The following is a 25,206-nucleotide window of genomic DNA, read 5'->3' as shown; positions in this document are numbered from 1 at the left end:
ATCCTGACATGTTTCATCTAAAACTGAGTCTCCCTCAGAGAAGCAAAGCTCATAAAGTATTACTTAGAAAAGACTTGTGGACTATCTAAAGAGATTGCTTGGCTGTTGTGAGGTCCCTTGTCATTGCTACCATTACCTTGCAGAGTTTGAAAAAGAGAAACCAGGGTGAAATCTCAAACAGAGCCAATGCCTAACTTAAGAGACCGGCACAATTAGAGGATATCAACGTTCGCTAAGTAGCTGTTCTCTTAATTTAGGCATTGGCTCTGTTTGAGATTTCACCCTGGTTTCTCTTTTTCAAATTTTGATTTTCACTTTGGTAATGGTGGTTTTTTTGTGTTAATTACTACACCTTATGGTGGACATTTAGGTTGAGTTGAGGCGTGAGTCTTTTTGATCAAGTGATAGGTTGCACTTCATTAACTTTAGTTCTCTGAGGGAAAATTGGTTTGAGGAGAAACAATCACTAGGGATGAGATGTAGATGCTGAGCTATGAAAGCGTGAATGTTTTCATAGAGGAAGCACTACATGTGTAAAAACACACAAACAGCCCAAAACATGCAGGAACACCTCCATTTTGGCCTTTTGCATGGTTTTATGCAAACATCACCTTCAAAATCAACATGCACGGTCTGCTATGTGAAAGTTTAATTAAGTGTTAATGAGCTGCTGTGAGGCAAAATCATGCAAAGTAGTTTGTTAACAATGAATTCTGCAAAAACTTGCATGCAAAAAGGCCTCAGGCTGTTTTCCCCAAAAAAGGTTACCTACTTCTCACTGAAGTGTAAGCAACTTTTTTGTGAAGTTGGCTGAGAGAAAGTTACACATGTAAGTTTTCTATTAGGCTCATTTGCATACGAGTCCCAGTAGAAAACGTATGCAAGTAAAATCCTGATTTGTGCTTCAGACTCAGCGGTCTTTTCAAATAAGGTGTTGCGAGACTAAGGTGATTCTACTTCTTGATATTAAGAATTTGCACAGGAGTCACATTTATGAAGATGCTTAAATACCCATCTTCTAGAACCCTCCCCCAATGAACCTAAAAATGTACAAAAAGCTGATGTTATGTTAATTAAACAGAGCTGCATAATAGGACATTAAATAGGACAGTAAATGGAGCTGTGTAATAGGATCCTTGAGTTTGTCTTAACAAAACTAACTTGAGACCCCTACTTTTAAACTAGCTAAAATGAAACAAAAAGCTTTCTTATGTACAGGCCCGCATTTTTTGAATTCCTTACTTCTTGTAATCAAATTTACAGATGATTTTCTGAATTTTCAGAAAAAATGTACAGCTTGGCTTTTTGGAAAAAGCTTTGGCTGAACTGCCCCACAGTGTAATTGATTGTAAAGTGATTGTGTTATGTTCATTGCATTTATGGGTGTTTTTGGAAAATTTCTTTGGAGCCTTCCTAGGAGAAGTGGTGAATAAATGTGCAAATAAATAAATAAATAAATAAATAGGACAGATAATTTCAAATCCAGATCTTGAGAATTGCCAACAGGTGTGGGTTTTCAGGTTAGCCAAAACATGATTCTCATGTTATGCTATTAGAGCAAATATATGCAAATATATCTCATGGCTATTCATTGCCTATATCCTGAAACAAAGACATGTCAAGGATTTTGGAAGAGCAGACATGGGAACCACTAGAATAAAATTATTTCATGATCAAAAATGACAAATGTTGAATTCATGGGGAGTATTATACAGCCACTGTGTTTTACAGGTAAATCAACATTTGATCTTTTTAACCCAGAAACATAAAAGATGGTCTTGCCTTCCCTTTTGTGAACTTTTTGATGCTTTTAGCGAGGAAGTTAAAAAGGTTACCTTAAAACCGAGAAACATGAAGATTAACAAATTCTCAGCAAACATGGAAAATGGCTTCATTTTACATTAATCCTATTTTTACCCACTGTGGAGCTGGGATAAGATGGAGTACAAATTTAATCCAAATTGACTCTGCTCTGTTAGAGATTTAGAGGAGATAAGGGCTCATTTCCGCCATCCTTTGCACTATGCATGATTTGAAATGAACATGGTTAACATCAGGTGGGAATGGAAAATGATGACACAAAACAGTACTTTACGCTACAATTTAGGATTCTCTGCTCCTCAAGCTGGTCTAAGCTGGGAAAATTATAGAGACAACACTCAGTATCTGGGACAAAAGGAAGCTAAGAGCACTCATCTAGGATATTGATTCGTTGGTTGCAAAGAGACACCAGATTAACTTTTCCCTGTCCTCTTAGCCACAAAATGGAAGCTTATTTTGTGCCTGGGATTTATATGTGCATGTGTGTGTGTGTGTGTGTGTGTGTGACAGTATGTATGTGTGTGAGGGAGGGGGATGGGGTGGGGAAAAAGTGGGTGAGGGAAATGGGGGACAAGGTATGATGATTCTCTAGATCACAAATTATGGATCTATTGCTTCTAACCTCCTCAGCAAAGACAACTCGATGCCAGGTGAATACCTCAGCCAGGAATGCTGGAAAATTGGTGCACTGGGGATGTAACTGGCTCTTATTAGAACCTGTAAGATGTATTTTACCTTAGCCACAGGCAGAAAAATCCTAATTTTTGGAAAATGTCTTGTTATGTGAATATGATTAATATATTTTTCAATATAATCATTTACTACATCAGTTTAAATTGTATATGTTGCAATTGTATTTCATTTAAAAGTTATTCTGGAAAGATATGTGTATTCTTGAATGATCTGCAAAACTAATGCCATATGTTATATGCTACTAACAGTAAAACAAGAATTAGAATGCTATCTAATAGAGTGTATATTGAACTATTCCCATAATATATTGAATGATGAGTTTGCAATTAGCACTGTTCTATTCTGAAGCAGATTTCAAATGTATTTTCAATGCCCTGGATTTATCTATTTAGTTGTTTATTTATTTAATGCGTTGGATGAGAAAAATTAAATGCAGAACTTTGACATGTACAGCATACACATTATATCTTAGAAATTAGAACATCTGCCTACCATAGCTCCAGCTTCAGGTGCAGCGGCTTTTGATGGATCATACTGAGCAGCAAAGTTCTAAACAAGAGAAAAAAAGTGAAAAGTGAGTGTCTTAGAACTAAATTAATGTTAGTGGACTCTATAATAACCATGGCCATTAGATAAATGACAAAGCCTTTAAATGACAAAGCCTTTAAAGCTTTATCTTAAGTCACAGAAATGTTGATGAAGTTACTGTATAGAAATAACCAATAGTAGTGTTGGGATAGATATAGAATTCTGAGATCAAGCTATATAGGCTAGGTCAAGGAGGAAAGGACACATTCTGCTTTTAGATTTATATACTACTTTCCTCAAAAGGCCCACAGAAAATGAGTACAAGAATTTAGAAAGACAGCTCCAGCAATGCAACTGTATTCCTTCAACACCCACAGCAGCATTCCCATAACTTTTGAATCAGGACTTCCCAAACCCATCCTGTAGGCCCACAGCCTGTAAGATTTTCAGGATATCTTCTATGAATATGCATGAGACAAATATGAATACATTAGAGATTCAATAGATAGAAAATTATCTCACGTATATTCATATTAGATATCTTGAAAACTTGGCAGGCAGTGGGGTCTACAGAACAGATTTGGGAATGAAAGTTATTTGGTGTACTGAGGGTGATGTTGCTAAATCTAAAAACATAACACCTCTCTGTTGATGGACAGAAAGTTGAGGGAATGTGGGGTCTGGATTCCAACCCAGCTTGATCTGTACATTTTTAATGTTTGATACTTGATTTTGAATTTTCTCACTCCTCTAATGTCTCAGAATCACTTAGGCCCAATTCACAAAGGTCTTTTTTCAAAGACACAGAATATGATAAAAGAAACCTGTATGAATCGGCCTCCAGAAAATGTGTGTGCATATTTATTAAGTATTTTTCCCATAGTCATAATGGGAGAAAACCCCCGTAGTATATCTGGTCTGGCCCTATGTGTTCTTCTGATTCAGTTCCTTCAAAATGGAGAGGTTTTCTATGCCATATAACTTTTTCATAAGGGTTCTCTGCATGATATGCTATTTACAGTTAGAGTTTCTTGCATCATATTTGATCAGAATCCTTTGGGGAAATTTGTCATGGTCTTCATTCAGTTTTGTTTCAGTACAATTATTACTCTAGTTTTATGCAATCATATTTTCCTCATTAAAAATACTGGGATACTTTTATTGATGATTCTAGAGCAAACTTTGTCCTGGAGCAAAAAGCTTGAGAAATCTGCCTCATCTCTTTAAAGGATATCAGCTTCAGAGTTTTGTTGCAGATCCTTTTCTATTACAATAATCTGTGAGAAATAAATACCTCTCCTTTTGTGCTTCACTAAAATTTCTCAAATTAAATGCATTGATCAATTTTAGATTCTTTTTAAACCGCAAGTTTATTGCTAGTGAAGTATAATAAAATTATCCAATTTCTATCTGAATCTTTTCTGGTCTTGTAGTGTGCATCCAGTGGTTGGAGATCTCAGTTAGTATGAGACCCGGGATTTTATTCCCCTACCCATAGATCATTGATGACTTAATGCAAGACACTAAACCTACCTCTGCTGTCTGGGACATGGACATTGTAAACAATGAATCACATTACATGGGGACAGTGCTATGCAAAAAATGAGTGTTTCCAGCTGGGTTATGTCTACCTTCATAGACTAATTTTGTAAAATAATCTAATTGATCTGTAAATATTGGCTTGTTTAATGTGATAACACTACACAAAAACAGACATTTTTATCAGTACAGTGAGTTTATGGGCAAAGGGCCGCATTCAAAAAGGATATTGCTCCATTTTGTGCTTATGGAAACAATTGCTATTGAATAAGGCCAATATGTTGAAAAGCTTTAAAAACACAATTCTATGAATATCAGCACGAACAAAAGGATAACAGGCCTTTTTGGAGCTGTCTTTTAAATTCAGTCAATTGCAACTTACCATAAAAATAATGGTCTTGAATGTATACTGTAACTAGTAGAGGGCACTCGGGAACTGACTGATTCATCAAAGCTTTGTGCTGGGGTTGTGCCAATGTTTTTCCACATTAAAAATAATGTGACTCTTATCGATACATCTAACATAGGTTTTACAATGCAGCAAAATGCTTGCAAATGTTAAATAAATCAGTCCTTTAGTCTATTATTCCATTCTATTCTAGGGGCTCTATCAGAACCCTGACGTAAATGTTCTGATCAGAAGTAGTCCAATTCAAATTAAGGAACTGATAGCAAGTGTTACACTAGCATTTTAGATTTTGATCTGATGAGATCTCAGAAATCCTTTAGGGTGTATTTTGCAAATTACAGCCCATGGGGAGCTTGAAAGACATCATATGCTATAGGGCATGGAATCAGCTAACCAACAATTCGCACCTCTTCCTTTTGAGTTAGCACTATATCAGTATGCCAACACAGCATTAACAGCACTTGACCATCATTGATATAGTCCTTGTATGTCCTATCCATGGCACATTAAATATTCTTTTCACAAGAACAAAGCTGTTAATTCCACTGTCAGGGCTAATATCTGCAAATGGATTTCTTAATCTCTGATTCAATAAAATAAATTAAATGTATGAAAACTTAATTCAGTTTCAGTTCATATTTAAGAATCATTTTGTTTTACAAATGACCCAATAATAAAATTACCATCCTACAAATTGACAATAGTTGTTTCTCAGCTTTTAAAATGATTAAACTGTCATATCTGTATATTTATAATATCTATTAAAGAATTTTGTTTGAATTTCAATAATAAAATGTTTGTTCACATACTCCGCCAAGACCAGGGAGACCGGGTGGGCCTGGAGGACCATCTTCACCATCTCTGCCTGGTGGGCCTGGTGGACCCTGCAATTAAATGATAAATATTAACAAAACACAGGCTGTATCAAATAATTGGTGCTTGCCTAATCCATGCAAATGTCAAACTCATAATTTTCAAAGCTTTGTTATTAATGAGAAGCTTTCCTCATGTCTGTTTTAATTTCTAATACAAGCCAAGGGTATTCTTAACATTAGCGGTAATGCACAATGAAATAATGTATTTGTACTCCTTAGGTACAAGAGACTCTCAGAATATTGAATGATATACAGTAAATGCATTTGAATGAAAATGATATCAAAAGAATAGAGACTAATCTGAAGGCATTTCTCACTTTGCCTGATTTGCTTTGCCAGACTTCTGACTCTAATTTCTTTTCTATTAAATTTGATTAATTAATATCTTTTAAAATATTTAAAACATGATCCACAAATATGCATCCAAGGCACAGTATCAGACTACAGAATTTGCATCCATAAATGAATTAGGATCACATGGCAAGATAAGAGATGCATATTCACAATGTGTATACAGCTCAGTAGATGTATATGTACTACCTACTGAGCTGAATCAGAACTGTTAATATGGAGGTCTTGGTCAAACTGAAAGGTTTATTATAAACTATGTCCTCTGTTCTACTCTTGGAAAGCAGGAGAAAATCACTAGATTATAAAAGCAGATGCCATATATTATAATCGTATCATACTTTGAACTTGTCCTCTTTGAAATGTAGAAATTCAGGTTTTGTTTTTTTTAAGAGAATGGATCTGGATTTTTATCAAAAGGAATGCCATAGGCCAAGTTGATCAACTCTATTAATATTTTTGGAATCATCAATGGAAAACCAATAGAGTTAAGCACTTGCAAAACTTGCTTATGTGTAAAAAATACCCCATATACCTTCAGTAATTTTATATATATATATATATATATGTATGTATGTATGTATGTGTGTGTGCACTCTTGAAAGGACAAAAACTACTTGTTCATTTCTAATGAGCCTTTTCCCCTAGCTATTACTATGAATTTATTACTCAGATTTATCATAGTTGACTATGGAATGAGGAGAGGGGTACAGAAATCCTAAAAAAATAATTCAGCTTAGTGAACACAGAAAAAAAAAGTGTGTTTGTTTTTTTCCTGTTCTTTTTAAAGAATATGAGTTCTTGCACTATCTCAATACCATAATGGAGATCCTGATTCCTTACCATCTCTCCCCGTGGGCCTCTGTCTCCTCTGGGACCCTGAGGGAAAGCAGATAAGATTGAAGCACTCATAGGTATAAGAAAAACAAATCTTATCTATTGCTGATAGCCTAGGTAGTGGTTTGAATAATCAAGCCATGGAAATGAAAACGTAAATAAAAATGGACCGCATAACATCTTTTGAAGATACTTAACGTTAATGAGATCTTAATTAGATGCAATTTGCAATATGGGAGATCAGCTTTTTACAAAAAGATCTCTTGCTGAAATATTAGGTCATGTTGACAGGATAACATGTAAACAATAATAGTGACAGACACACAGGATAGAAGCCACAATACTTATTTGTTACATACATTGTTTGTTATGGCACTACTCCTGTGGTTTTACATATAAATAATGATCATGAATTACATTTGGTAATAAGACCTAAACTTACTAAAATGATAATTTATTGTCAAAGGAATTATTGTAAAAAGGATCACTGTACTACAATTAGGCAATTATAACAGTCATTACATGTCTATAGAGTGGAAATAAATGTAATCAAATGACTTTTCTACATACTATCAAAAACGTACATGGATTTTGCAAATAGCATGCAAGCTTTTTAAACTAGAATGGCAATTTCCCATAGGCAATTTTGTTTTTTACCAGTTTTTCTTAGTTTTTAATCACCTTTATTTTAATAATTGCTGTCTATTTTTGTTCTTAAATTATCATAAAAATCTATGGCAAATATGATGATCTATTACCAACTATAGAGTAGCGACAAATTAAAAAAGGGCATTTTTGCGGAAGAGACTTATACATTGAAATAATAAAAAAGGAAAACATGCTTACCCTACGAACCTAAAAAAAACAAATATAACACAAGAAGGAATTATTAGTTAAAGCTAGAATTATTATTTTCATACACATTCTAACATAAAAAGAATTGCAACTGGAAATGGATGTCCTCTCTTAAAATCTAATTGATAATTTCAAATTTCATTATTCTCCTTTTAAATTTTCTTAACAAGTTAATCATATATACCAATTCTACCAAGCAACATTATATAAGGAGGATCATTAATGTGCACTTGTTTTCTAATCTTATCCGATCAATAGTAAGAGGTTAATAGAAGGCTTCACACCTGAGCCCGTTCATAATCCTCCTGAAGCACTGCAGAGCATGACACTCCATGGCTTTCAGATGTCGTGCGGTCACCACATCTTGCTAGTATTACTAAAAATTCCTACGCTTCTCTTTTTCACATTTCTTTTTTATATTGCTGCTTTCCTGTAAGAGGGCCATCCTTTGAAAAGGCCGGCCCACTTGGGACACTGGGGAGGCTACACTGCAAGGCAATACCCAAAGCCCTTAAAAACAAGATGCCTTGAAATAGTCCTCTCTGGAATACATTGAGATGGGTAAATATTTGAGTTAAGGGGATGTAACCTCTTCCAGGAGACTGTGCACTGCACATTAGGTTCAAAATAGTTATACTAACCTCATTTTCAGCTGTAGAGAGGGAAGGAAAAGGAGGAAAAATAAAATGAATTAATTAAGGTGATAATAGAACTAGGAGCTCCACAATAATTACAGAACATTACATATCACATTGAAAGCAGGGCTTAAGGAATGTGCACTTTGAATAGGAGGACTGCAAACAGGATCATGATCCATTGTTTTAAAATTTGATGCACTGTAAATGAGGTGAAATTCTTTTGACTTAAACAATCTGATTGAAACAAATTGCTTTCTAGTCACCTGTAAGTATTTCAGCTTTCCACAATAAGTGGAGGCCTACTTTTTCACGGTCAATAGCTGAGAAAGCTATTAGTGGTGACTCTTAGACCTCCAGTTTTGAAATGAAAAGGTTTTGCTGAAGACACAAGCCAAGAAAAAACTGTTATGACAATTAAAAGTGAACAAAGCATATGCTCAAGCAATTGGACAGGTTGCATACTGATCTCAGCCATTTCCATGCTTAGTTTTTTGCTAGATGCACAATTGTGTTAATGTATGTGTCTATCTGCCTTTAGAAAGTATGGATTTATATAAAAAAAAAATAATTACACTAATGAACAAGATAAGTGCACAGCTTAGACAATTGTCTCAGCATCTGCTTTGTTCATTTGAAAACAAAACCCATACATTTTACACCCAAAAGATTACAGTATAATCATCTTTTTCTGGACACTGTTAAAGCCATTGCAATCTATGTATTAATTTTCCATTGGCATTGCTTATTTGATAAAGGTTTTGATATCTTATGCTTTTTCGAACTTAATATAATTCTCATTTTGCATAGCTGTGGTGCATCATGTCATAGTCAATTAACAAAATAAGCAGACTGGAAATGTAAGCATAAAAATCCAGGGGCTGTAGTTTATAAATGTATAAATATCAGTGAATTTCCAAAATTAAGCAGCTAGTTAGTGAACAAAAGGTTCAGAAAACTATTTTAAAAAATTAAATTCACAGAATTATATGTACTTTAATCACTCCTGCTTTAATCAAGAAATAGTATACTGTCGTTTATTTAATGCATAGCTGATCAGTTTCACTTTTTCTGTATCTAATTAATTTAAATATTTATAGATCATCCTTCTCTTTAAAGACCTATAAAGAGTCCATAAAATAAAAAAATTATTTGCTTTTGCCTCTTATTTGATGATAAGTAATTACCAGATGTATAGTGTGAAACTGTTTAATTGGGGGAGGGCTGAAATGTGAAGCCTTGGGTTAGGCCCTCCTCCTTCCTTCCAGTATATTTTCAGATCCCTTTTAGTACATTAATATATAAAATGTTCTCCTTAGAAAAATGCTACTATTTTTCTGTGCCACCAGAGGGAGTAAAAATCCTATGCATATTATACTGTTTTCTTTTACTGAGCAAACAGTTACTCTGGCCCAGCTGCCAAATAACCTAGTAATGAATACTACACCTGCAGGTGCCAAATGAGTCTGAAAAAAACAATTACAGCATCCAAATTGAATCCCTCAGAATATTTTTTTAAATTAGTGCTGTACAGTCCATTGCATAAAGAAAGCAATGGTGATCATAATTCCATATGCTACATTAACATTTACAGTATAATCAGCTATCATAAAGGATGTAATTTGGGATAAAAATATCATATATAATGTATGCACAGTATAATTAACTATAACATTTAAGTAAGTTCTTCATTCTTATATGAATTACAGTATGGGCCATTTATTTAGTGTGTCTTTACACAGCAATATAGAAACTGATGACAGATTAGGTCTGCCAGATTCATCTAGTCTAATTTCTCTACTTACTGAAATATTATAGACCCTTTGCTTTTTTCCCCCGTATACCCATTCATTGAATATTAGCCCAAGTAAGTCGTTCTGTAATCTATAATTAGGTAATTATCTCATCTTTTCAACTAGAAATGACCAGTTAGTGTATATGTCAGTAATATACTATAATAGAATAATTGTTGTAAATGTAAGCTTGCTACTATACGCCAGAATAGTATTAACTATTATACAGGTCTGGGCGAAGTGAGCCCCGGTGATGGTGTAACAGTGACACCCAGTGGCTGGGTTTTGAAGGGAAGGAAGTGCTATGTCCTAGGTTAGAGGAGGGTCACTTGCCATGGCGGGGTTAAGTGGGAGGGGATAAAATAGGGGATAAACGCTAGGTAGCAAAGCATGAAGCCTCATAGAACCCTAAATACAGTAGGAGACAATTCTGACTGATGTGAAAGCACAAAAAAAGCAGGAGGAAGATGCGAGTTCAAAAAAGCACTATTATTTCTCTTTTGTTCAAACTATGAAACAATAGATGTAAAACTCTTAACGTTACAGGTGGAAAAGAAAAACATTAAAAGGAAAACTCCGTCTTTATCTGGCGAAGGAAGACAAAGAAATAAGAGGCTCCAAATTTAATTTATCTCTACTAACAGAAATAGCCAACACTGTTCCTGGCTTTAACAATATTATAATTCAAAATAATACCTTAGTTTTATTTATATTTGAAATAAGCAGTCATTTGCTTTTCTCATAGGTTGAATTTTAAACTGTTAGCACATATATATTTATTGTTTGTGTTTGGATTTATTAAACTAAATAAAAATAGAAGATGCATAATTTATTCCAGGAGTCAGTTCTACAATTAAATTATAGAGAAGCACATCGGTGCTTAACCTCGTTGGTTTACAATGAGGTTACGTGTATGACATCTTTTCTCCAGTAGAGGGCGCCTGATAAATACTAGAAAAGAAAAACTGTACAACGCCCTAAAGTTACAGATTTTACAAAGTTGCTGTAAGCTATTATTTTCTGCATTGCTAAGAGTGGTGTAGGCTGGACACTTCCTAAGTTATCAATATTTTTAACACGTTTTAGTATGGCTGCTGTTTACTGCTGCGTAGATATAGCTTGGCTATTTAAAAGTGCAGTTATGACAATTAACTTGATTTTTCTACATTTTTGCAAAGATCGACTGGAGAGAGAGAATGAAAAGTTGTTGGAAATTTGCCATCCTTACTAACTCCCCAAAAGTCTACCTTGTCCGCGAAATAAAGATTAGAATACCGACGCCGCCCCTCCACCCATTTTAGTTTATTTATTATCAACTATTTTATGATTTGCTTAGCCTTTGCTTAGCCTCAGCTTTAAGATTACTCGATCCCCAACTCCAAAGCAGTACAATAAAGTAATATATTGAGCCCCCAGGTCACACACATTAAAAAAAAAACCAAACTGAAACACTTACATTGGCATGTTGCTAGGTATGAAGTTACTGCAAGCAGCAACAAAATCCGTGTATCCACAAAGCTGAGCATGTCTAGCAATTAGACATGCAGACTCCTTGTGAAGCAGAGCCTTGCCGGTTTTTTTTATTACCTATAGATTACAGGCATACAGATGGGATGAGTAACTCCAAACTTAGCAGAAACCTGCTGCCGTGATGCTAAAATAATAAAGCCCGATCAGCCCTATTTATATGGCAGGAGGTTCCCTGGGCTGCGTGTGATCCCCAAGCTCCCGGCCAATGGGAGAGGGGGGAAAGTGCTGCTGCTCCACCTCGCCCGAGTCAGGGCAGGGACATGTGCTCCCCCTCATCGCCAGCCTTCCCCTGCTCTGCTGGCAGCAAAAGCCCTGTGATGACGAAGGCAGTTGTGTTAAATTAGTTCCATTCTTTTTGAGGACGTGGACACTTTGAGGCTTTAAAAGGAAAATGTGTCTTTTTTCCCCCTCTTTCTGATTTTTTTGGGGTGTCTCTCCAGCCACCGAGCTCTCGCTGGATGGCACAGCAGTGAGGGCTTGAGGAGAGGTTTTCAAAGTAGGAGCTGTCCAGGTACTGCTTCTCTGGTCCTGACCTGGCTCTTTTTTTTTAATTTTTTTTATTTTGACTCCCTCTCCTCGCTCCTCTGATTTCCTCGTTTCGCCCTCTTTTCGGATCCCTCTCTCTGGTTCTAACCAAACCTCACCTCACCTTTCTTGTTCTCTTCTAGGTTATTTTAAACGCTCAGTTTCCAAGCTTCTTTTCAAAGCCCCTCCAGTCAGGCGACTGCCCTGTATTCCTGGCCATCAGCCCTCCTTAAACACCCGCGGCACATCCCCTCCATCTTCGCCAAGATTGTACTAGCAATTCCTCTTTGCCAGTTTAAGAAGAATTCCCTTATGGGATCGTGCTATTTCCAGGATGCAGAACCAGACTTTGGAAGTTGATCGGGCTTCTTCGAATTTCTTTCAAGCTTGTTTAATACATGGACTGGGAAGCCGAGAGAAAAGGGGCACCTAATGCAACAATATGGTCGGTGGAGCTATAGTTATTGTCTAAATCATTACTAGGAAACGTGGTGCTGGAAAAGCATAACTCGGTCACGGCTTTATAATCTATATTCCTGAAAATACAGGATCTGAAAGATCCCGTGTGTTTCACAGCAAATCATTTGTGGTGAAGGATAACAGGGAGTGGAAAACTTATGGTGTTATTCATACCAAGCACTGCAATCACTTTATATTTCTAACAGATGTGCTCCATCTCTCTCTCACACTCTCTCCTCTTCCCAGATGTTGCTTTGCTGTCTTTTATGGAACTTTTCTTTAGAACGCAACACTTGCATCTATTAAACAAAAGAACAATACTTTTACACACTCATGCTTGCAATTAAAGGTAGAAATTAAAACTGAGGACCCTCGTCCGCACAATGGTTCTTCTCAAAACCCCTGCTTCCACCCTGGGCTCTGTGCCCTATTTAAAGTTTGGGCTGTGGGAGAAGAGTTGTTGAGGCCGGTCCCTAATTGCCAGCATCATCTCCAAGCAATGCCCATGTGTTTTTCTCTGCAATTTAAGCAAACGTACTATATCATCATATTCTTATTTTAGCATAACTTCCATGCAAATTCATGATAATGACCTGCATTTTAAATTACTTCCAATGCAGTAATCTGCTCTAAAAATTAGCTCACTTGTTAACTTCTCTTTTAGGCTGATTTATTTTTTTTTTTTACTTCATCCGTGGCAAGTAAATGGAAGCCACACACACAAACAAACAAAAAAAAAAAAGTAAAAAAATAAAAACAATCAGCCAGCATCCCAATCAAACCCATCTAAACATCCCCTCCCCCTGATTCCTCATAGGCAGGAGGAGGTGTCTTAACCTCCTCCCAGCTCCAGCAGGGCATTTCTACAGCTGGACTAATCTATCATATGTCTTATTAATGTGTTATTCACTGCACTTTTACAAAAGGGATCAATTCTCCTTCAAAATCAGATTCTGAAGGGGGCTTGGTCCCTTCTTTGACTGGTAGGGATACCTCCTGCCTAGAGGTGATGTTAGATGGGAGGGTGGGAGACAGTTCTTAAATGTCAAGGAAAGGTGGACAGGGTTTCCACTAGATCCCCATCTCCACTATGTCTCACCCCTTCCCCAACCCTACTCTCCCACTAATCCCCACCCACAAACCCATCCCCTATTTTAGCTGTACTCATTAACCCTCACTTCCCCACAATAACTCATTCATCCATCCACTGACTAACTCACCCTTGATTGTAGCTTCCACCCATTATATCGCTCACCCCTTACTGTGAATCCCCACTGCATAAGCTCCTCACTTCTAAAACACCCCACTGAACCAGTGATCCACTAACAAATCCCCTAATGCCCCCAATTCACCAACACACTTCACTGTGCCCACCAACACAAATACACTCCACTATGCTCCCCAAACCCTAACACACCTAGATATTCTCTCAACCCCCTAATGATGCCCACTGTGCTCCCCAGCCCCCAACATACCCCACTGTGTCCCTCAATACATCAGAACATCACAATGTGCTTCCAACCCACTTATGATCTCCATTGTGTCCCCAGCCCACTAACATAATCCCATTGTGCCCTTCCAAAATTCTAACACACCTCAATGTGCTCCCAACCCATTATTGACACAGTGGGGTATGACACAGTGGGGTATGTTGATGGGTTGGGGACACGGTGAAGATTGTTATTAGGTTGGCATTGCATTATGATGTGCTGGTGTGTTGAAGAGCACATTGTGGATCAATACCTGGTTGGGAGGATGTCTTGGTGGATTGTGGGCATAATGGGGTGCAGTGCTGGTTGTAAGGGCATAGTGGGGTGTTTTTGTGGGGTGTGTTTGTGGGTAAGATAACTTTGGGTATGATTAGTGGATTGGGGGCTCAGTAGGATGTGTTAGTATTTTGGGGGGTCTCAGAGGGGAGTGTTGGTGGATTGGGGGCCAAAATGGTAAATATTACTAAGTCTGAAAGGGTCAATGTGGAATGTTAATGGGTTTGTGAGATATGTTGCTTTGTTTAGCAAACATTAGAGGTATGTTACTAGATTTATGGGTCAATGGAGTATGTTACTAGGTTTAAAGGGTCAGTGGACTATATTACTTGGTTTTGGGGGCCAGTAAGATATAGGTTTAGCAATCATTAAGGGTATGTTACTAGATTTGGGGGTTAATGGGGTACGTTTACTGGAGTGTGGAATCAGTGGGGTAAGTCATTGGGTTAGGGAGGTCAAGGAGCATGCTCTGGGTTTGGAGTGTCAGTAGAATGTAAATTTAGATTGTAAATCCTCTAGGGATTGGGAAATATCTATAGCACCTGAATGTAATCTGGTTTGAAGTGCCATGATATAAATAAATTATTAAGATTATGCGGTTAATGTACATTGGGTTCAGTGTAGTTTAAAGAGCCAATGGGGTATGTTGCTACTTTTGTGGCATCAGTGGGGTATGTTACTAGTCTGGGGGGACTAGATTTAGGGGATCAGTGAGGTACATTACTGGGTTTGGGGGTAAGTGGAGTACTTTATTTGGGTGTATGGCCATTGGTTATGTTACTAGTTTTAGGGATCAAAAGAGTATGTTACTGAGTGTGATTGATGGGGTATCTTACTAGGTTTAGGGGTCAGTGGACCATGTTAGTAGGTTTAAAGGTCAAAGAGGTATTTTAATGGATTTAGGGAGGGGGATCAATGGGGTATGTTATTGCATTTGGGGAATCAGTGGTGTAGATTACTAGGATAGGGACGTCAGTGAGGTACATTACTGGTTTTAGGGAATCAGTTGGGTATATTACTGGGTTAGAGGGTTCAGTGGGTACATTACTAGGTTTGGGGGTCAATGGGTATTTACTGGTTTGGGGCATCCATAGGGTATGTTACTAGTTTAGGGAGTCAATAGAATAGGTTGGGGTCAGTGAGGTGTGTTGCTGGGTTAGGGGGTCAAAGGGAAATGTAGATGGGTTAAAGGAGTCAGTGGGGTACATGAGTGGGTTGGGGGTCTCAGTGGGGTGAGTTAGTGAGTTGGGGACATTAGGGATTCTGTTAGTGAGTGGAAGGCATTAGTTAGGTATATCTCTGAGTAGGGGCCTAATGGGGTGCATTAGTGGGTTGGGGAGTATTTGTTTAGAGCATTGGTGAGTTTGAGGGTCCAGTGGTTGGGTGGGCTGAATGTAGAAGTGCATTGGGTCAGGGCTTTAATGGTTCAGGAGGCTGAAGCCTATGTGTATGTGTCTGTGTGTGGTGTTTTGAATTTCTCCATTACAGAACTCTGGTTCAGGGGACCCATTTTCAAGCTTCCTGGGTGTGAATCTGGGACCCCTGTATTCAGGAATCCTTAGTCTGGGGCCCTTGTACCAGCGTCCCAGATTAGAGAGCCTCATAAGCCCACCACTCTAGCATACCTGTCGACTAAACTCCTAATCTCTATTTCACTTCCCACTCAGCCCACACACCCACGTAGCCCCTAATTCTTATGACATCTCTTCACTCACCCATTTATCCCCCAAACCATGCACCCCAATATTGCTCCATAATACACTGATGCATCCCAATAATGTCCACACCCACTAAAACCCTCAATGTCCACAACCACCTAAAGCATCTCTTTGGCACCCCAAACTCATTACATACTCCATTGATCCCCAACTCAATACCACACCCCCATTGATACCTAGCCCATTGACATATACCACTGACCTCCACAACTAAATTATTAACATTCCTCACTGATGCCCCAAACCCACTGGTCAGCCCATCCAACCTATTATTGCACCTCACTGACCTCAAAATGGGATGTGATAGTGGTTTTGGGGGCTCAGTAGGTGGATGGACTGCCCTGGGGGATGCATTAGGGGTTGGGAGCTTAGTGGGCAGAGAAGGGGACAGTTATGAGGCTTTTTGGCCTGAGACTCTGCTGTGAAGCCTCAAACTAGGGCTTCCCAGACGTAAGGACCTCAGATTCAGGCTCTGCATACCAGAGAGAGCCTCTAATTTTTTTGTATTTCAATGATTAGAGGTTTGAGTTAAATTTGACTTCTGTCTAACTATTGAAGTAAAAACAGTACTGAAGTAAAAAGTTAATCACCATTTTAGCTTTTTTTTAACTTTATTATAAGTTTACTACATTTACTTTTTTTAGTGCATATTTTTCAGCTACTGAGTGCAGTGTAAATCATTATTTTATTACATTGGAAGTAAACTTTTCTTTTATTAAATTGGAAATAGACTTTTATTAGTGCATGTCTTATTATATCACATCTTTTTTTTTTTAATTTCTTCTTTAGTGTACATTTTTTCAGCACATGGGAAGTAATTTTAGTCCACAAAAAGTATGCACTAAACCTGAAGTAAAGCAACGCACTAAGCTTAGCACACATTATCACCCTGACTTCAAAACGTCCTGGGCAGAGCACATCCCTAAGAATTTACAGACACTTTCTTCAGGAGCAGTAGGATTTTTAATTGCAAAAAAAAAAAATCAAAATATGTGTTAATATTGTTTAACAGATTAGACATCAACCTCCATTTCCAGACAAATTAATTTCCTCTGCCTCTGTCAGCCAGTCACCCATCCTCTATGTGCATTGCTGGAGGAAAGGGAACGAGGAGCCCAAGGATTGCTTGTGCGTGTCTTTCTTTCTCTCCTCCTCTCTCTCTCTCTCTGGGTGAGTACATTCCTGCAAATGCAAATGAACCAGCAGCAACAAGTTTCTGCTTTTCTAATGACTGCCCACTCCAAATTGTGAGGAACAGCTGTACAAAAACCTAAATGAAGGGGGGACTGAAAGGAAGAGTCGCAGGTTGTATTATACTGGTCTGAGATGAAAAGGTGCTTGGAAAATATTGTTTCGCCTGCACATAAGATTATACCTCTGTCATATTTAGTTGTGTGAAAACCTATCAGACAATCATGGTTAACAGATCTGGAATAAAACACTGGACTTGGATATTATTTTTGGATGACGGAAATAACCATGGGCACATTTGCCTAGAGAAGACAGGCATTATTGTTACTACAGGGAATTATTTTGAAAAACAATGGGAAGAGCCTTCCGACCCTGCAGATAAAGATTTTGTTTCCGTGGGAGAAGTTAAAATAGTAGCCCTGGGGGCATGGACTTCTGTAAGGAAGGTGAACACAGGGTATTGCTTATTCTGAAACTATTATAATCTGGAAAATGTTGAAATAATTGAGCATTAGGTGATACCTTTGTATTGTGACTACACTTTGAGAACTAAACCTCCTTCATCAGATTATCTATCTAGACAATGAACATCCACATTAACCAAAACAGTATTCTTAAGAAAATAAGCAAATGTTAGATTATCCACAGCTACCAAGTTCAACATTCTTCTTAACAATACTAACTACCATGAGTTTGAAAACATGGCTTTGCTAAAAAGAGACATATATTTTTAGCTGAAAATGTATAATAGCATATAATCTTTGTAAATTACAATTTTGCATTTCTTTCTACTCTGAAGGCCAGTTTTATGTCTGGTTAGAGCTGTGGGTTGGCAGATGCCTAGTAAGTGTCTCCACTGCAATCCCAGGATGCAACACTGCACTGGAAGCACCCTTCAGGAACCTAAGTTAGAATAATCAAATCAGTTTTGTGCATGCATCTCCTGTAAATAGGTGTCCTATGCCTTATGAAATACATAGCACTTAGAGATAAATGTGGCTTTATTATGGGTTTAATTCAACCCATGTGGCTTTGCCACATTTACAGGTTTAATTCAATCAGAATAGCACATAGTGCAAAAAAGGATTGTCCTCAGTCACTGGAATACTTCTTTAATCCCTCTAGTGTTAAGAAATGTCAGCAATAGCCTTTATAAAAATACAAGATACAGGTTGATATTCAGCAGGTCAGTGAGCAGGAAAGTTGCCCAGGTAACTTTATTCAGTTTTTGAGTGGAAGTTAGCTGGACAAGTGTTCCACTGAATAAAACAGGGTACCTGTACACAGGCAACTTCAGGATGGGTACTAGACTACCGTGGTTAACTATAACCAGATAGCACTGAATATCAGCGCTCACTGGCTAAAATTTAGGCCTGCCTTCAGAAATCTTCCATCACTGCCTAGTTCTGTCCAGTTCCATTTTGTCTGGGGAATGAGTTACCTGGACAAAATTGAACTGGGGAGCAAAAGGACGTCTTTAAATTTTGGGTTTGGTCCAGGTAACTAGAAAGGTTACCCAGACAAACCCTTTAAATACTGACCTCACAATCTATAAGCCAGAAGGTAAACCGCCTGCGGTTTAACAAAATTGGGTCATCCTTCCTGATGACACCTGACTAAGCTGTCATTTGAGAAGGTGTCAGTAGTGTTGTGAGCTTGCTCCTTCTTCTCGCTCCTTCAATTTTTGTTCCCTCAAATTTATTTATTCTTATTTTGTCAGCTTATAATATTTTTTTCATATGCCACTGTGTTTGTTGCATAAAATGCAAGATGGAGATACTTATGTTTTTAGGGGGTTTCTTGTTACATTGCTTTTGATTAAAAATTCAATAAAAATGAATATCCAAAAATAAGAAAGAGTTAAAAGTGTTGGTTGAGGCGGATCCAAGATGGCCACCAGATGAGTAGCTGTGCTCAGAGCGCCCTCGAGTAATTCTCAAAGTAACCTTTTTCTTGCGAAAATTTTGCCTGGTATGGGAAGGAAGCGTAAACCAAGGACTCCTTACCCCGCTGAATCCTCGGTGAGTGCTCCGTTCGGCCCGATGGACGCCCATGTCTCACGCAGCGCTAGAGAGGCGGGAGACCAGCCGTTGCAGAGTGGGGGACGGGAAGTGGAGCTCCCCTCTCTGCCTGGCTCTATGTCACCCTTGAGTCCCGCCTTGAGGACTCCACCGCTTGATCCAGCCGCCGGGAGAGAGGCACCATTACCTGGGGAGGACACTCTGAACCAAAGTGGTCCTGATATCCTCCTGACAGGGGCAGGAGTGTTGCTGACGGCGGCTTCTAGCCCTACAGAAGATCTGTGGCAGGGCGGTGAAGGAGGAGGAACCCTACCGGGGGAAAATTCTATAGCTGCTATCTCTTTCTCCACGAGGGAAATACCATCCATGGTAAGGCCTCTGGTTTTTTCCTTTGAGACTTTGTGGGATGCCATTAATGATATGAGGACAAATATTTTACAACAACTAACTCCAGCAATGGAACAATTGAGAAGATTTGAAAAAAAGTTAGAGGTGTATGAAAAGTCAAATATGGAATTAGAGCAACAGTCTGCAGCTACTAGGACTGAGATAAAAATGATTCAGCAAACGCAAGCAATGCTTATAAAAGATAATAAAAATATAGGACAAAAGATTGAAAGTTTAGAAAATTGTGCAAAAAACCGGAATGTAAGGTATATAAACTTTCCACAACTGCCATTGAGATCTTCAAAGGAAGTTTTTAATAAATATATGTCTGAATTATTGAAAATTCCTGCTGATCAATGTCCAGTGATTTTGAAATCATTTTATTTGTCGAAGCCCAGAGTAGAGGCAGAAAATCAAGGAGGAAGATCAGAGATGGAGGTACCAATGATTGATCAACCTCTCAATATAACAGCATTGCTGGAAACATCGGATACTGGAATGGCTACCCCGGCAACAATGATTGTGACTTGCCTCAGAGGCAGACAGGGATAGACTTTTAAGATTGAGTATAAAACATAGAAATGAGAGATTTCTTGGTTTAATGGTCCGAGCCTTCCCTGATCTGTCTCGTGAGACACAGAGGAGAAGGAAGGCCTTCTTGCTTTTGAGACCTCAGGTCTTGCTAATTGGGGCAAGATATTTCCTTAAATTTCCATGCAAGTGTGTGGTAAAATATATGCAAAATACCCCAGTTAACACAATTCTTGGTGGGTAAGATACCAGCAGCTACAGATGGTGTACCCTGAGAAGGATCTCTAATACCTCATAAGTAATAAGTGGCGCTGTTCAATTCTGGAATTTCCGGTAATTGTTAAGATTATATTTGTCTTCTAAGGTTTGGTAAGATCCGCTCCCCTTCTTCTGAGGATCTCTTCAGAGAAACAAATAAAAATTCTTTTTTCCTCTGTTCAATATAATAGACAATACTGTATAAAAACAATATCGAGTTTAATTACAATGTTTCTCTGATTTCTATACAAGATGTTCTTGAAAAATTGTAAAATTTTCATAAATAAATAATAATTAAAAAAAAAAAAGTGTTGGTTGATATCCTGAACTTTCTAGTATAGTTTGTGGAATTCCTTTCACTAAACAATCTGGGGCAGATTTCAAAAGGTATGCGCGCAGCCTACATTTGTGCGCACTACTTGGCGCGCAGAAATGTACGCCCGTTTTTATAACATGGTATAAAATCAGGGGTCGGGGCATGCAAGGGGGTGCACACTTGTGCACCTTGTGTGCGCCGAGCCCTCGGGGAAACCAGCTGGCTTTCCCCGTTCCCTCCGAGGCCGTTCCGAAATCAGAGCAGCCTCGGAGGGAACTTTCCTTTCCCCCCCACCTTCCCGTCCCTTCCCCTACCTGTCCCATCCCCCAGCCCAAAATAAAAACACCTCATACCTTTATTTCACAAATTAACTTGTGCACACCGGCCGACTGCCGGCGCATGATCCCCCGGCCCAGCAGAGGCCTCTGGCCACGCCCTCGCCCCACCCCCCGGACCTCCCCCGGACCGTCCATTTTTTCAAGCCCTGGGACTTACATGAGTCCCGGGGCTTTACACATGCTGCCGGGCCTTCTGAAAATAGGCCCGGCCCGCGTAACCCCCTAAGGATTTACGCGCGTAACCCTTTGGAAATCTGCCCCTCTGCCATTAACTCTACTACCATGCACGTTCTTGCAGAGGTCTCTACTGCCGTTGATACTGTGGATCACCCGATTCTTTGGGCTAATCTTTATGCTCTTGGTTTCTCTGGATTGGGTCTTTGCTTGGCTTCTCTGCCTCCCCCCACCTGTTCAAACCTTCCTTTAAGGTTCAGAAAGGTTGATCACAATTCTCATTCCTCCCTCTCTGTTGGTGTCTCCCAGGGTTCAATCCTGGGGCCACCACTCTGGTTCTACCAAACCATTGTGTGATTTCATTTCCCCCCCCTTGACTGCTCTTATCATTTTTTTGCTGAAAACCCACAAATCGTTTTTGCTCTTTCACTCCTACAAAACAAGCAGCTTTTCATTTCTGAGCTTTTTAATTAATAGTACTTACCTCTGGATCAAGCTGACATCTGGTACCCACAATTCCAGCTCACTCCCTGTTATCTGAATGAATTAAATTCAAAACTCTATTTTCCAAGTTTACTTATTTATTCCAATTCCTGGATCCTTAGTTCACTACAATGGTTCTAATTCCTACCTTAAGTAATTATTGTACTCTTCTTATCTGTTTGCTTCTTCTTTGTAATGTACTTTGGGAAGAATGTTATACAAAAATGTAAATATAAAAACACTATAGCTAAAAATTAACCTACTTCTAATTTTCACTAAAAAAGGGAACACTCATTTTGTAATACCACGCACAGCGGCTAGTTCATGGCTTAACACGTGATTGGATGCGCGTTTTGGATGCACGTCCATAACCCCCGATGCAATACAGGGATTAGCACATCCAAAATGTGCATCCAAATCACCATGTAGCTAACAGCGCTCATCATATGTAAATTCCATGTAGCTGAGGCTATTAGCCAATCCCCGCAATACAAAAAATTTCCCAAGTGGCCAATGTGCCCATTGCATCTTGGAAACTTTTACACCAGCCTGGGGCTGGCATAAAGGTCTGCCATGTTCAAGGGTGCATTGAAAAAAAAAGAAAAATCCTGCTTTCTGTGATTCCTCCTAATAGTATTGTCACAATACTAACTAAGTAGGAGGAACCAAATAAAGCAGATATAGTTAAAAGAAATGTTTTTGAAAAATAAAAAACTCTGGATGCCCAATATGCGCACAGGCCCGGCACCACCGGGTGTGCAAACTATGCAATTGCACAGGGTAGCACACCTGGTGGGGCAGAGTCAGGAGCAGGGAGTGAGGATATGCTGCTGCCATTGGACCCGATCTTACCAGCGGCAGAAGAAGAGGAAGCCTGTGGTACTGCTGGTGAACCCAATCCCCTGGTGGCAGAAAAAGAGGTCCGTGGTGCTGCTGGTGGACTCGATCCCACCTGCGGCAGAAGAAGAGGAGCCTATCCTACCATCAGCAGAAGCAGAAGGCCACAGCAGAGGAAACCCATTTGGCAGGTCCTCCTCAGGTGCCGGCCCTGCGGTATTCAACACTTGTGGTGCTAGAACTTCCTGTATTCTTGAGAATACAGGAAGTGCTAGCACCACAAATGTTAAATTATGTCGGGGCTAGCACAGGAAGAGGAGCTGCAGAACAGCTGCTCTCCACAAAGAAGGATAGGCTGGCAGCAGCAGCTGTGGAGGAGGAATGACCCATGGACCCTGACTTCCTGGTCTGCATATGTGTATGAGTGAATGGGAGGCTGCCTGGAATGGGTAGGTATGGGAGGCTGCCTGGGATGAGTGGATGTGTGAATGGGAGACTGCCTTGATGGGTTTTGTGTATGTGTGTTTGTGTGTGTGAATGGGAGGCTGCCTGGGATGAGTGGGTGTATGAATGGGAGGCTGCCTGGGATGAGTGGATGTGTGAATGGGAGACTGCCTTGATGGGTTTTTGTATATGTGTGTTTGTGTGTGTGAATGGGAGGCTGCCTGGGATGAGTGGGTGTATGAATGGGAGGCTGCCTGGGATGGGTGTATGTGTGTGAATGGGAGCCTGCCTAGGATGGGTGTGTATGTGAATAGGAGACTGCCTGTGATGGGTGTGTGTGTGTGTGTGTGTGTGTGTGTGTGAATGGGAGGCTGCCTGGGATGAGTGGGTGTATGAATGGGAGGCTGCCTGGGATGAGTGAGTTGGTGAATGGGAGGCTGCCTGGGTTGGGTATGTGTGTGTGACATGGGAGGCTGCCTGGGCTGGGTGTGTGTGTGTGTGTGTGTGAATGGGAGGCTGCCTGGGATGAGTGGGTGTATGAATGGGAGGCTGCCTGGGATGAGTGAGTTGGTGAATGGGAGGCTGCCTGGGTTGGGTATGTGTGTGTGACATGGGAGGCTGCCTGGGCTGGGTGTGTGTGTGTGTGTGTGAATGGGAGGCTGCCTGGGATGAGTGGGTGTATGAATGGGAGGCTGCCTGGGATGAGTGAGTTGGTGAATGGGAGGCTGCCTAGGATGGGTATGTGTGTATGTGAATGGGAGCCTGTTTGGGATGTGTGTGTGATTGGGAGCCTGCCTGGGAAGGGTGTATGTGTGAATGGGAGTCTGCCTGGGGAGGGTGAATATGTGTGTGTGCACTTCCATGCATGGGAGCCTTCCTGGGATGAGCAGAGGTTGTGTGTGAAAATGGGAACCTGCCTGGCATTTGGGTGGATGTGAATGGGAGCCTTCCTGGGGTGTGTGGGTATAAATGGGAGCTTGTCTGAGTGTGTGTGAGAGAGAGATGGATAGAGACAGAGAGACAGAGGGACAGAGATAATGGGCTGCCATCAGCTGAAATGAAGATGAGGCCCTGGGGCTGCTGGCAAAGAAGAGCAAGAGATGCCTATGGGTTTGTCTGAGAGGGAGCATTTCTACGGATGAGCTTGTGTATGTGTGTAAATATAAAAAAGAGAGGAGAAAATGTGTGCATCCCATTTCCACTACTCCACGACAAACCCAGGGTAACTGGAAATCAAAAGTTCCCAGGTATGGAGAGCTTGAATTTTTTAAATCCTTTTTAGTTTTATTTTTGAGATGTTATTTGCTATGTCTGCTGTTTTGAAATATTTTATTGGTGTTTGGGTCATTTGAAAGAACTTGTATATGAGTTTTCAATTATTTGATCTTTAATTCATCAGCCTTTTTTAAATATGGTAATATTATTAGTATGTTTTAGTATTATGAATATGAATTTATTTTTTTCTTTATTTTATTGTTTGATGTTTGAGGAATAGTGATGGTTCTGTTTTTTCATTGCTGCACTGCATAGTGTCTGGCTAAGGGGGTCATTTTCCAAGCGGATCGCACGCGATACCAAAATCAGGACAGAGTCGGGGCGGCGTCAGCCCCTGAAGAGGAGGAGTCGGGACGGCACTGGGGATGACGCCGCAAAGACTTCCCCGACAGCGAAAGGTACGCTGTGTTTTCGCTGCCAGTTTCGCTATCGCAGGACCACCCCCCTGTTTCTCCCCACCGGCCCCATTACCACGGGATTCAAAGAGCCCAGTGGTATTAGTAAATCCAGCCCTTATTGCGGTTTTCAGATCAGTTTTTGTACATTTGTATTTCTACTTTATGGTTGCTTATTCTGGATGTGGTGAGGGCCTATTTATGTTCTGCATGGTGTGACTGAGG

General features: G+C 39.6%; 1 protein-coding gene across 1 annotated transcript in view; it reads right to left on the bottom strand.

Annotated features, from left to right (window-relative positions):
- Positions 1 to 11,996, bottom strand: part of COL1A2 (collagen type I alpha 2 chain) — a 79,339-nt gene extending 67,343 nt beyond the window's left edge. The window contains exons 1-6 of the mRNA XM_029588900.1: positions 11,790 to 11,996; positions 8,547 to 8,557; positions 7,897 to 7,905; positions 7,057 to 7,092; positions 5,800 to 5,874; positions 3,007 to 3,063 (exon numbers count right to left, since the gene is read on the bottom strand). Coding sequence (XP_029444760.1) covers positions 3,007 to 3,063; positions 5,800 to 5,874; positions 7,057 to 7,092; positions 7,897 to 7,905; positions 8,547 to 8,557; positions 11,790 to 11,859 — 258 coding nt within the window. The 5' untranslated portion in view covers positions 11,860 to 11,996. The remainder of the gene's footprint in view (positions 1 to 3,006; positions 3,064 to 5,799; positions 5,875 to 7,056; positions 7,093 to 7,896; positions 7,906 to 8,546; positions 8,558 to 11,789) is intronic.
- Positions 11,997 to 25,206: the final 13,210 nt, after the last annotated feature.

Source organism: Rhinatrema bivittatum, chromosome 2 (assembly GCF_901001135.1).
Source record: "Rhinatrema bivittatum chromosome 2, aRhiBiv1.1, whole genome shotgun sequence".
NCBI classification, from domain to species: domain Eukaryota; kingdom Metazoa; phylum Chordata; class Amphibia; order Gymnophiona; family Rhinatrematidae; genus Rhinatrema; species Rhinatrema bivittatum.
This window is presented reverse-complemented; position numbering and strand designations above follow the sequence as displayed.